The sequence below is a fragment of the Hoplias malabaricus genome, chromosome 6 (assembly GCF_029633855.1).
Source record: "Hoplias malabaricus isolate fHopMal1 chromosome 6, fHopMal1.hap1, whole genome shotgun sequence".
NCBI lineage: Eukaryota > Metazoa > Chordata > Actinopteri > Characiformes > Erythrinidae > Hoplias > Hoplias malabaricus.
The window spans coordinates 3,461,595-3,475,595 of NC_089805.1; the positions used below are offsets into that span (position 1 = coordinate 3,461,595).

Sequence of the window (14,001 nt, forward strand, 5' to 3'; positions counted from 1 at the left end):
ATGAATTAGATTAATCTTATATTTTCTCTCAGAAATAGCACACAAACCCTAACCCAGCCCGAGTTAAATCGTGAATAGAAATGACCTTGAGTTGAACATCCCTCTCTCCATACACTCAGCATGATTGGGCATCTGCTCCATGCGCTTTATTGGTAGTTCAAAATGTATTTGTCTGTAGTGGAGACTCAAGGATAAAGAAAAAGAAAATTAAGTATAAACTCAAAATCGTGTGTGAAAATTGAGTCTGTACCCAGCTTCAACCCCAATATTTTGTTAAGACCCATCTATTTCACATCAGATAACAGTCGTTTGTGATGAAAATATGCAATTTTATTTTTTAAAAAACAATCCCATAAGCTTACCCAAATTTCGATTGTTTAATAATTTCATAAATAGCTATTTGAACATCAAGGCATATTATTACAAACACACACAGCCTACGCATACAACTCTACAAGATTCCAGGTTCTTCATAAACACGTACTGAGAATGAGATGTTTCCTCAGGAATCCCGTGTGATTGTTTTATTCATTCAATACATTTTTGGCAACAACTGCTCAAACACATCCTAAAATTTGGTTCTTCCTTCAACTTCAGTCCCAAAAAACGATTGCAGGACGATGGTAGGCGTTTCTGGATGAGGTTTCACCATGATCACTGCAGCACTGTGATATGGAGGACAGAATATCCAGAGAGATATTTGCATAAATGATGACTGTTGTGCTACAACATCTTGGCGAAACGTGTCCTGCTTTCTAGGACCTCCACTGATCCCTTACTAAGGCAATCCTCTATCCTCTCAACGGTGTCTACAGAAATGGCTGCTTCTCTGCTACATTTGCTCAGTGTACAAAATAAAGTTTGGTAAAATTAACAAGTAGAGAGTCTCAGGTTTCTCCTGAGTGGTTATGTGGGCTAAAATCTCTCAGGCAGGCAGAATAAATACTTCAGAGACTAATACCACATGCCTTAGACCTTGAAACAATATTGATTTTAAAACAGCACAATCCAAGTTACGAGGGTGGATCTCCTGCCATATGAATGTTATCTAAAGACTTCGGGGGGTGATATGAGTGTAGAAACAATGTTTGTGAGCTGTGGGAGCAACACGTCAGTGACAGAAGGGCATGGAATTACTCTGTTTAAAAGGGTTGAGGTAATTACTCAGGCATATTTCAACCTTATTTCTATTTTCCACATCTGTAGCATATGGTCTTTTGCGAAAAAGTTATTTTGATAACGACGCCCCTCCCTATATTTAGTTCAAGAACAAAATGTGTTGACTCGTACAACGGGCAGCTGATGGGCAGGCTGTATATGAATACGTTTACGGTAACTGACCATCCTCCGTTAATAGGAATAAGGCTGGAAATCTTTGAGCGCTCCTTGACAGACGTACTACCACAAACAGGGAATGAAGTGTTTATGGCAAAGGAATCCAGCTCCAACTGTGGTACATTTAGCCAATTACCCTGCTCCTTCACGCATGATCACATTCTACAGCTAGTTACCAACTAAACGTGACTGAGCAGGGAAAAATCAGCCAACTGTGCTGCACTCCGAATCAGAACGGAACTCTAGAATCACTGGTTTATGGAGAAAAACACTGAAATAATGAAAGTGAGGAGTTTCGGAACACTGATGAGGCAAGCAGCATCTTACTTTAGCAGTGAGAGGCTAAAGTAATGTGTTTGTGTGTGCGTTCGTGTGTGTGTTACGCAGTTCTCAACAGGCTCTCTGGGTCTGAAAGAGCACAGTAGAGTGTGTATCCGAGTTCGTCTATTTCTTGAGGGGTTAGCTCACAGAACAGGTTCACTTTTTGGTTCAGGGCAGAGGGTAGCGTTCCAGCCTCTAAATGTCCCACCAGGGTACGCAGCAGCTGTGTGAAACGATCTGCCAGGGCCTCCTGAGTCCAGTTGCTCTCTTGTTCACTGAGGAGAAGGATTGAGTTGGTGAGCTGACTGGCGTTCAGCCGCGTTAGCGCTGGATTCAGCTTACATATGGCTTTAACCACTCTCAGACAAGCACAGCGACAACCACCGTCCTCCTGATCCAGAGTACGAAGCTTTGCTGTTTCCGCCACGCGAAAGCTCTGCCGCCAGAGGTTTTCGTGCCGCTCAGCTGCCAGCCGGTGCGGTTTGGCAATCAACGAAACTCCGTCCTCCATGATGAGTAGTGGGAGGATATCCACGTATAGCCGTCGGTCTGTTTCATACTGCACCTCCAGCGTTAGGGTTTCAGAAGGAACCACGGGTCGGATGATGTAATCCAGAACACTACCGATTGCTGGCCAATTAATAGAACCAGCCACAAGCTTCTCAAATACTTCTAAAACACTTTTAGGGGAGAGGTAACCACCCACCATGCAACGATCCCAGTAGCTGCTGCCCCGAGGGAAGTACTCCAGGTTTTCCCTGCGAACCAGCCAAAATCCAGGAACATTCATGATGGTGTCTTCACCAGGGATTGGTGACCACAAGTTCTTCTCCAGGATCATAGGGACCATGAGCTGAGCATGATCTGCTGTTACCACCTACAGAGGAGCATATTTAAAAAAAAATAATTAAGCATTGAGGCACAGTGCTCTATTAACTGCTCTATTCATGCATTGTTCCTCAGTTCACAATTTATGATTATTTTTAACGTCCATTTATAATTTATTTTTTACTTCAATTTTGAGGTTAATGTTATTCAAACGGTGCAACCACTGGAACCACAAATTGTTAGTTGTTCGGCTTATATGTACAGTGGAAGCTCTACTAACGAACTTTCCAAGATACGAACGGGCATCTGAATATTTTTTGCCAAGCTGGCGGCTGGAAATGGCCACTGACACCAATAGGCGAGTCTCCCAGCGCCCCCCAGACTTGAGTGAGCTTTTAAGATTAGCAAATTGTAGCTTTAGCAATTTAGCATTAGTGTAAATAGCAGACATCGAATAGCAGCTTCGTCTCCCCACATTCACCCGCCTACTCTCCGTTATTCCACCCACCCCCCACCTCCCGTCATACAGCCAGTGCCTGTGTTACTCCTCCAGCCAGTCGTCACGTCTTCAAGGTAGCGATGTGTAACCACTTACAACTTTATTATTTCTTTTTTATTACTGTTTTCACTGTATTTCTCTTTTATTTTTAGTAACGCTACATGTATTTTTTTACTAACTTGAGAGTGTTGTAAACATATATCAGTGCAAAAAGGGTGACTTTCGGGGCGGGGGCTGGAACGCATTAAATGCTTTTCCATTATTTTAAATGGGAAAAATTGACTCGAGAAACAAACTTTTTCACTTACGAACCGGGTCACGGAATGGATCAAGTTCGTAGGTAGAGGTTCCACTGTATTATTAATAGTAGTAGTATTACAATCAACAGTAATAACAACAATGCTTCTCATCCTCTTCCCTCACCTGTAGATCATCATACAGGCTGCCACTGAGGTACATTTCTCGAAGGGGCATGTCAGGCAGTTTGGCATGGAGGAAAACACGGAGCTCAGCGCAGATATCCAGGGCAGCCCGTTTGGCCACCGCCTGCTCTTGAGCAGGGATGGCCACACGCTCGTGAAAAAAGGCCCAAAGGTGCTCTTGCAATGAGAGACGCAACCGCGCCCTCTGCATGTCTGCCTTTCTGCTGCTTCCATCACGACCCACCGCCCGCCGCAGGTAATCTGAGAGCGTGACACAAACAGCTCAATATTACAAACGTAATATTACATAATGTAACTTCAAGAATATACAGAATTCATTTTCTTAACTTGTCTTAACACGTCCTGCATTGTTCAAAATATATTAATTACCCCAAGTATAAAAACACTTATCATATAAATAACAAAAATCTTATTGCAGGTTTAGCTTTCTAAAGCTACATACAGCACTACTTAGGCTCAATCATGAAAGCTACACAACGAGGGGAAAACACACAACAGTCATCTAGCGCTCCTAAATTAAGTGTAGAAACACAACAAATAAGACGTTTTTGAATCTTACAGTGACTAACACTAATGGGTTCATAGTACTAGCCATCAAACATCGCACAGGTTTTAAATACCCACTGAAAATGAAGAACAGCAACTCCACTGTGTTCAAACCTAGTAGTAAATATAGACATTCATAAGGACAGCCCATGGTCAGTAATCTGGAAATGCGGTCCTATTTATTTCAAATTTGACTGTGCCTCAAAAGACACGGTGGAACCCCTCACCCCATTTAAATTTAACTCAAGGTAAGAGGTGGAGTTCTACTTGGAACAACCGTTTTTTTTTTTTTTTTAAACAGATCATCTAATTAAAAGTTCTGCTGCCAGAAATGATTACGTGATGCAGCTATAGGACACAGACTGTAAATATAATTATACTTATACTACAGATCACTTACATATAATCAAAACTAAATAATCAAAAAATGTCTTGCCACTCTATAATACAAATAATTTTCTCTTCACATTTTAACTAGACCTCTGCTCTTTTATCTTCAATGAAACAAGACATGGGGTGCTGGTTTGCTGTGTTCTGAAGAGAACTGACTTTAATGGAGTAATGGTTCATTTGTATTTGAAAATGTAGCACACGTTAAGAAAGACATTTCGATCTAAAAGACTTAGTTTGATCAAATACACTGTAGTCAATGCTATCATTTTAAAGTAAATAAATAAAAGGTAGACTCTGAACACTAACTAATACTAAATATAGGAACCAACTAAACAAATGAGTTCTTAAGTTGATTCTTTCACAAGAAAAGCTCAGTAGCAAAATAAATCTGTTTTATTAAATAATGTTCATCCGTATTTATCCGTCAAATCATGTCACAGTGTTGGCGGAGAACAGTTACCTGGTTTAAACGAGTTAGAAGAAGTGGGCAGTGTTTGAAGAGAGCGGCTGACGTTTTGTTTCATGTCACGGTTCAGCGTTCTCGGTGAAGACCCAAGCCAGCTCGGCTCCTCCCAGCTCCTCTTACTCGATGGGTTGGCTTTAGTTGGACTGGAGGGAGCACTGAGGGCTCGGTCATACATCTGATAAAACGATACAAACGGGAGCTAGATTATATTATGGAAATTCAAAAGAGAAATGTGACCACACTGGACCTATTATTTAACTGTGAACAGTGGCTGTGGGCACAAACACAAGCCCATATGTAAATATAAAACTATTACTCTATAAGAAGATAGGACAGCAGCACCAGAGATATTGAGAATCTGGACTCACTTTCTTAACGGCCAGTGTGGCAATGCCGAGCATGGCGGCTCCTCCGACCCCCAGCACCAGTTTAGCGTTGGACAGTACAAAATCAATAGCTGAGCCGATGCCATTATCGTCTTTCTTCCCTTTCCGATCCCCATTCACTCCTGCCATCCTTTATTCGTCCCTCTCTGAAACAGCAAATGAAAACGTCTCTCACACAATCTTCTCTCATTTAGATTTAATGGACTATACAAAAGCAAACAGCAGATTCACATTTAATTAAAAGGTTTAGGATCCAAACATCATAATATTCAGCAAGAGATCATTTATCATCATCATCCTGTGCGAAAGTATAGTGCAGATTTTTAAAAGAACTATATCTGACCTGTAGAGAGATGTTCTTATGATTTGTTCACAACAATCAAAAGAAATATCTATTTTTTTTAGTATTTATAGTGGACTGACTCAGTGAGATTCATGGTTGGCTTGACAGAACTACTTTGTTGAAACATGCATGCATGAACGTATCTGATCATTGGCTACATTTCTACCTGCCACAGACATCCACTGATTTCTGAGACAAGAGCATAGACATCCATTGATTAACTAAATTTGTGGTTGTGGGAGAAATCTATCTAAACCCCCAGTGTAATCCTCATTTAATGATATAACAACACAGTAATCTGTACACTTTAGGATTCCTTGAACAATTCGATTTCTCACTCTTTCCATTAAAAAAGTAATGACTGGGATACAGATGAGGTGGTGAAAAACTCATGGCCAGTGCAAATGTATTTTACCACGTTAACATCATATTTACCACTCTACCAGGATATTAAACATTGGACCAGTCCTATGAACTGCAATAGATTTAATGCTGAGTTGACAATGTTACACTGTTTGATTCTAAGATACTTTAATAACCTCACAGCTGCTTTTTTCTCCTCCTATGTTAGAATCCAAATTCTCTATGGCACTTCTGGAATGAATATGTTCAATTTATTTTAAGTGATTTAAATACGATTAAAATACGAAAAAAATGGCATTTGGTATAAATGGTGCAGCAGGTAGTGTCGCAGTCACACAGCTCCAGGGACCTGGAGACTGGGGGTTCGATTCCTGCTCCGGGTGACCGTGTGTGAGGAGTGTGGTGTGTTCTCCCTGTGACTGTGTGGGTTTCCTCCGGGTGCTCCGGTTTCCTCCCACTATCCAAAAACACACGTTGGTAGGTGGATTGTCGACTCAAAAGTGTCCGTAGGTGTGAGTGTGTGAGTGAATGTGTGCGTGTCTGTGTTGCCCTGTGAAGGACAACACCTCCAGGGTGCATTCCCGCCTTGTGCCCAATGATTCCAGGTAGGCTCTGGACCCACCGCGACCCTGAACTGGATAAGGGTTACAGATAATGAATGAATAAAATACGAATGGCAATTGTTTCAAAATATAACATCATAAATATATTTATGTACTGCTTCTTCAAATTATTGTACATTTTCTCTCTGATGCATGTAGCTTCCTCTGAGGGTGTGTCTAGCTCAAACTCTCTGAACTATGTTGTACGCAGAGTCACATGCAATTTTGCATGAAACAACTAATGTCTATTTTCCAAAAAACAAGGCATCACCCTCTAAGTCTAAATTTCTTTTGAGGGCTTTTAATATGGAGGATATATATTTTGGACCCACGTGAATGGTGTCTTATATTCATGATGCTTGTGTGAAAACTGTTTAGGAGCTGTTGGTTTTCCAGCTAAACTAATTTTCCTGGTCTTCTTGTAACATAATCATACTTGTTTTAACTCTGTAAAATTGTATTATTTTCCTACTTCATCATGTGCTGGTTGCTAAAAAAAGAGCTCTTTAAATTCCAAATTATCTAATTAGATTTAGTTTTTCCCTCTCTGTGGTATTTATGTGGAGAGGCAAGTTATCTCTTCCACTGCTTAAGATTTCAAGAACTGAGCTGAACGCCAAATGCAACTGATTAACCACAAATAAGACAGTGGAATAACATTTTACATTTCCAGTGTGTCCTAAAAAGGTCATTGTCTAGGGCACAAGATCACGGCCTAACCACCGTATTTCAGTGAGTGATTACGGATTAAAAATCAACTGGGGGTGTCTTTTTTTGGTAGTGATTTTGACGATGACGACATCCATGGCCCAATTTAACACCAGCATGACAAAAAATTTTTGGGAGGATATGACCCCTCCTCGCCGTAATCAGCCAACTTTCATTATTATGTAAATGCAGGACAGAGGCTTTGATCAATGTAATTTACCAGGAATATCAGAAATCCAGTATCTGAAATCAAAAGCTGTTGCCCAAAATGCAAATACTTTACAATTCAGAAGGATAATAAACATACAGATAGGAATGGAAGTTAGACAGACTCCATTTCCAAGAACCTCTCTGATTACCATGTGAAACATATCCAGTCCATGCACTCTCCAGCAGCAAAAATGGAAGACATGTTTGAGACACGCATACCGCTGCTCTCACTCAGCCAGCGCTTCTGTCTCTCTTTAAAGAAATTGCAACGCTGCTTTCCCAGATTGGCGTCCATCACCCCAACCCCCTGTTAAGCATTTCTGCTGTTCAAGAAAATAGATGCTAAATGCTTTCCCAGCAGAGTAGCGGAGGACCTTGTGGATCGTTTAGCGCATGAATACATTCATAGGATTAGTCACTCTAGTGTTAATGGTCTAGCTTGATGGTCCCTGTTTGCCACAGGAAGCAGACATGGTACTTGTCCACTTTCCCAGCAAATCCTAGGCACATACCTGCTGCTCTTTTGGACCCTTGATGTATGGTTATGCTGACTGGGATCGGTGTTGCTCCCCTCTCCTCTCCTCTGTTGTTGGCTACACCAGCCCCCCCAGTCGACTCTGGAGAAAGAACTGGCCTCTCTTCAGTGCGTCCTCCTTCTCAGATGAAGCAGTGAGGGCCTGGCAGCGCCTGAACTCGCTGGTCACAGCGCGCCGGTAGTAGTTGCGGTCGGTGTATTGTAGGCGGCGCCCTGCACGGAGCAGCGCTCTGTACAGCTGCAGCACAGCACTGCGAGACCAGCCGCCCATCAGGGAGATCACACACTGCTCCGAGACGAGAGTCTCTCACACCTGCAGGGTTCATGACATAGTACTGTTCAGGAAATGAAGCATGAGAATACAGTCAAAGCTTTTTTATAGGAAAGACAGTTCACTTGGTGGGTTTCTTGGCAATGATCCCAAGCAGTGATTTCCACTCATATAAGGTTACTCTCCCAGTAAGTTAGTAGAAGACTATGAATTCTAATTTAGTCACACAGTCACACAGCTCCAGGGACCTGGAGATTGTGGGTTTGAGTCCCGCTCCGGGTGACTGTCTATGAGGAGTGTGGTGTGTTCTCCCTGTGTCTGCATGGGTTTCCTCTGGGTGACTGTCTGTGAGGAGTGTGGTGTGTTCTCCCTGTGTCTGCGTGGGTTTCCTCTGGGTGACAGTCTGTGAGGAGTGTGGTGTGTTCTCCCTGTGTCTGCGTGGGTTTCCTCTGGGTGACTGTCTGTGAGGAGTGTGGTGTGTGTTCTCCCTGTGTCCGCGTGGGTTTCCTCCGGGTGCTCCAGTTTCCTCTCACAGTCCAAAAACACATGTTGGTAGGTGGATTGGCGACTCAAAAGTGTCCGTAGGTGTGAATGTGTGTGTTTGTCTGCGTTGCCCTGTGAAGGAATGGCGGCCCCTCCAGGGTGTATTCCCGCCTTGCGCCCAATGATTCCAGGTAGGCTCTGGACCCACCGCGACCCTGAACTGGATAAGCGCTTACAGATAATGAATGAATGAAGTGTATATTCTTTGTTTATAAACGCTTGGGCATAGTAGAATGCTGCTTTTAGACATTAAGAGTTAAGTTAAACCCTCTAGAAACTGTTCCCTGTGCAGAAAATACTTATTTAACTAATAAAATCAACCATTCATTTGACTCAGGGGTGTATTCTACAAAGCAGGATTTCCTATTTTAGCCACATAAAGCCTCAAGTCAAACGCATGATATGCTGATACAATCAAGGTCACAATGCCTGCTCATTCAATATTTCTACTAAAATAAAGTGAATCAATGGGCAGCTTGTCCTCTTGTGCTGCACCAACGTCTACTCTCCTGGGAAGTCTTAACATTAGATATTCAAACACTTGTGATGATTTGATGGCACCTATCCACAAGAATGTTAGAGAGGTCAGGTAGTGAGTTCAGAAACGCCACTGGATGGAGTCTAGAAAGGTTTTAATCCCTTGCTCTGGGCCGTGGGGCATTTGGCCACATCTAAATTTAACAATTAAAAGAAGTCTTCACAAACGTTACCACACATCTTAGGAAAGTATGTATCTAACGTTGATAAAGGTACAACATGACATGATTTTATGTATTAACTCTCTAGGATATGGATATGATTTTAAAGACATTAAACCACACAGAATGCCCCGTTAATGCTGCAACATTTAAGGTGGAACGGAACAGTCGAATAAGAACAAACTCAGCTTCGTTCGGGGGAAATGCATTCAGCGTCTCGTCTACAAAGCAGAAACTAAAGCCAGTTGTCCTAAACTAGTCTAAGTGGCATAACAGAGCAACGCGTTTAAACGCTTCCTTATTTAAAACCTCATTACCAACTCGTGTTGTTATAAACATATTTTAGCTCATTCTGCCCGAACCGGCTAACCAGCTAGCAGCACGCTCAAATGACCTTTGACGTTTAAAGTAACCGGCGCGAACAATAACCCACAATCATACCCAAGCTATCGGAAACGTTCGCACTTTCACCAACGCGTTCTGAAAACTTACGTTTGATAATGCTTTGGTTTAAAAGCAGCCCGTCTCTCCGCTTTAGCCGCGGGGTCGAAACACAGCTCACACCGCAGAGGAACGCCTTCTCTTCGGAAACACACGCTTACATCCGGGGGCGCCCTCATCGACTCTCACGGGCTCCCTACTTCCTACTCCCTATGTAGTGCACTAGCTAGTCAATGCTACACTCAAATGTCGCATTAGATTTATAAACCTCTTTTAATCGCCGTCATTTTCACTTGGATTATCTGATATGTTAATTAAGATGTTTACTTTTGAAAATAACTCTAGCAGAGTATTTTATCTTTTACTTTTGAAGGCGGGGGAGTAAAAATATTCTGGTCATGAAATTAACACTTTCATTCATTCATTTGTTGCGTTCACTTCAGGGTTCTGGTGGTTCTGGAACCTACACTGAATCACTGGCAAAGGCAGAAACACACTGGACAGGGTGCCATTCAGCCATTGGGTCAATATTACTTTTACAAAATAGGTGACAGTATAGACTGGACATTTGCATCTATCAAATAAGAAATGTCTAACTCAAGAACTGACATCTTTATGGAAATTATTGTACTAAACTGTTAAGCGAGATGACCGCAAAAATGTCCTATATGTTTTAATAACAACAATCGTGGTTTCATGGTTTTATACCACAACACAGTTCCAATGTCTTGGGATCTTGGATGTAATCCTCATTTATGGTCACTGCCTGTGAGGAGGCTGGTGTATTTTCACTATTTCTGCATTTGGTAAGGCAATAGCAGCAGGTAGTGTCACCGTCACACACCTCCAGGGACCTGGAGGTTGTGGGTTCGATTCCCGCTCTGGGTGACTGTCTGTGAGGAGTGTGGTGTGTTCTCCCTGTGTCCGCGTGGGTTTCCTCCGGGTTCTCCGGTTTCTTCCCACAGTCCAAAAACACACGTTGGTAGGTGGATTGGCAACTCAAAAGTGTCCGTAGGTGTGAGTTTGTGAGTGAATGTGTGTGTGTGTGTTGCCCTGTGAAGGACTGGCGCCCCCTCCAGGGTGTATTCCCGCCTTGCGCCCAATGATTCCAGGTAGGCTCTGGACTCACCGCGACCCTGAACTGGATAAGCGGTTACAGATAATGAATGGATGCATTAATGGTAAGGCAACAGGCTCTGCAAAATTACCCAGGTGAGAAGGTGTGTTTGAGTGAGGGTGTAATGTCCTCTGACGTCCAGTGTGTGTTCCTGGCTCATGTCCAAATAAATGGTCTAGGCTACACACCCACCACGATCCTGATCAGAATAGTTATTGAAAATGAATGAATGATTAAAAAAAAAAATCCAAGCTTTTGCAGATAACATTTTAACATGTCAATTCCTTACTTCAACAGCACCAGGTCTTTATTTATTATTTTAACTTTGCTTTATTTGCATATTTGTGATATTCTGAAATCAGTAATTTAAGACTGTAAAAAAATCAAGACTGTATGTAATTTACTACACATAGAACTGTGATTATGAGTAACGATTGACCCAGTCCTACTAAAATAAAACCCAGATTTGTTCTGTAAAGTAGTTTCTGAGAGCAGAGAAGAATGCGAGTGTGAGAGTTGGACCAATGATACAGTCAGCCTCTATCAGGAAGGGAAATTGAATTCCTTAATTGAAATCACCAGGTCCATATTACAGCCCACTTCTTGTCTGTTCACTGAAACAGAACGTGTTGCGCACTCATTTTCTTTCAGCACATCATACGTATCTGTGTGTCGTTTCTGGTCTGAGGTGAGTACAGATTTATACACATTTTAGTGCTCCATCTATTAGGATTTTCAAGGTTGGTTGTAGTGATTTGAACAACACAATTTTTGTAAAGATAAATACGTTTATAGAACATAGGAAACAGAACTGCACGTTGTTTTACGCTTTATAACACTTGTCAGTTATGGTGCAATATGAATAATATTTCATAGTTTACTATGGTAAGCTGTAGCATATAATATGTTGCTGGATAAAATGCCAATAATGTTTGGAAATTCATTCAAAACCAAAAAAGGTGCTGGTTTCCCAGAAATAAAATAGTCTACACCTAGACTAAGAATAATTTTCTATAATTTCATTATTAACACTAAAATTTAGAATGAATCCTTATCTGGGGGACTGTCACTAATGTATATTTTGTGTATAGGTGCATTAATATGCATGTATTTATTACTTTGAAAAGCTTAAAAAATATGAAATATAATAAAATCTAAAACGATTATATGTTGACTGCTGAAAGAACATTCTGCCTCTCCAATATTTAGGTTTTTTTCATACATTATTTTAAACATTCCTTTTACATATTGTGCAAAATGTGAAAGAAATTGAGCAACGGAAATGGTACAAACATAGATGGAGCCATGTCTGATAAATAAATGCACATTAAACTTTAAGAATATATATTATATATTTAGGAGATTAAATATTAGGAGCTGCCAACATACTATGGTCTTTCTCTCCAAAAGTGGACCTATTAATTACCAGTATGGTGCAACTAATGAAGGGATCTGACCAGATGTTATTATATTTTGAACCAGACTGATATGTAAAAAACAAAAACAAACCAAAACATCCCACAAAAAACTATATTATTATTATAAATATTATTGTTGTTGTTGCTGTTATTATTATTATTATTATGAATTATTAATTAATTATTAAAAACCTACATAATAAAAACAAAAATCTTTCCTTTCACAGTCCAAAAACACACGTTGGTAGGTGGATTGGCGACTCAAAAGTGACCGTAGGTGTGTGTGTGAGTGAGTGTGTGTGTTGCCCTGTGAAGGACTGGCGCCCCCTCCAGGGTGTATACCCGCCTTGCGCCCAATGATTCCAGGTAGTCTCTGGACCCACAGAAACCCTGAATTGGATAAGCGGCTACAGATAATGGATGGATAGAAGGAAGTTACTTTACCATAATTTGTATCACGTTTAAGCAGCTTGACAACTATAAATTGCAAAACAAATAAAAAATTAAAAAACCCATAATATTTATAGTGTATTGGGTCTTTTACTTTACAAGTCAAGTCTGATAGAATAGACATTTGACTTTTGTATATTTTAATGAATGTAATTGGGTTACAAATGGGATATTCTGAACCCAAAATGAAAAAAAAGGAATGATTACAAGAAACATGGAAAGGGTTGGTTTCCTTAATTCCTAAGTCACTTCAAATCATATTAAACTACTTGCAGTATGAGACTGGCTCTCATGACAACTGCACACACACAAACACCATGCAACACAACCAGCATTTATGAAGAAAAAAAAGGAATTTGGAACCTCCTCCTAAGCACGTGTGAGAACAGTCATAGTCTGTCTTCATGGCATTAGAGCAGATGACTACTTAATCCTGCTTTTTTTTTAACGAATTTCAATAGTGATTCAAAAGGAGCCTTTTGTTGGGAAAAGATGGTAACTTCTTTGGAAATGGTAATGTACTGATTGAATTAAAGCCTAAACAATGAAGACCCAACATGTCACATGCTCCCTGAAAAGCCACATTAGTATAATCATTTACACATGCTTTATAATTCAGTCACATTTTATTCCATTAAACTAAACCTTGCTTTACTCAGAGTTGTTATAAATTACCTGCTGTGGTGGTGCAGCAGGTTAGTGTCGCAATCACACAGCTCCAGGGACCTGGAGGTTGTGGGTTCAAGTCCCGCTCCGGGTGACTGTGAGGAGTGTGGTGTGCTCTCCCTGTGTCTGCGTGGGTTACCTCCGGGTGACTGTCTGTGAGGAGTGTGGTGTGTTCTCTCTGTGTCTGTGTGGGTTTCCTTCGGGTGACTGTCTGTGAGGAGTGTGGTGTGTTCTCCCTGTGTCTGCGTGGGTTTCCTCCGGGTGACTGTCTGTGAGGAGTGTGGTGTGTTCTCTCTGTGTCTGCGTGGGTTTCCTCCGGGTGACTGTCTGTTAGGAGTGTGGTGTGTTCTCCCTGTGTCTGCGTGGGTTTCCTCCGGCTGAATGTCTGTGAGGAGTTTGTTGTGTTCTCCCTGTGTCTG

At 41.3% G+C, this 14,001-nt stretch overlaps 2 protein-coding genes across 2 annotated transcripts; both read right to left on the bottom strand.

Annotated features, from left to right (window-relative positions):
• Positions 1–352: 352 nt before the first annotated feature.
• mief1 (mitochondrial elongation factor 1) lies at positions 353–5,346 on the bottom strand. Its single transcript, XM_066675897.1, has 4 exons — positions 5,200–5,346; positions 4,826–5,006; positions 3,407–3,666; positions 353–2,533 (listed from the first exon to the last, which is right to left on the bottom strand). The coding sequence occupies exons 1-4, from the start codon at positions 5,344–5,346 to the stop codon at positions 1,715–1,717; spliced, it is 1,407 nt and encodes a 468-aa protein (XP_066531994.1). The 3' UTR covers positions 353–1,714.
• Positions 5,347–8,036: 2,690 nt separating this feature from the next.
• Positions 8,037–10,108, bottom strand: LOC136700511 (mitochondrial ribosome and complex I assembly factor AltMIEF1-like). The gene is made up of 2 exons (XM_066675898.1): positions 9,983–10,108; positions 8,037–8,291 (listed from the first exon to the last, which is right to left on the bottom strand). Exon 2 carries the CDS (start codon positions 8,247–8,249, stop codon positions 8,037–8,039), a length of 213 nt encoding a protein of 70 aa, XP_066531995.1. The 5' UTR covers positions 8,250–8,291; positions 9,983–10,108.
• Positions 10,109–14,001: the final 3,893 nt, after the last annotated feature.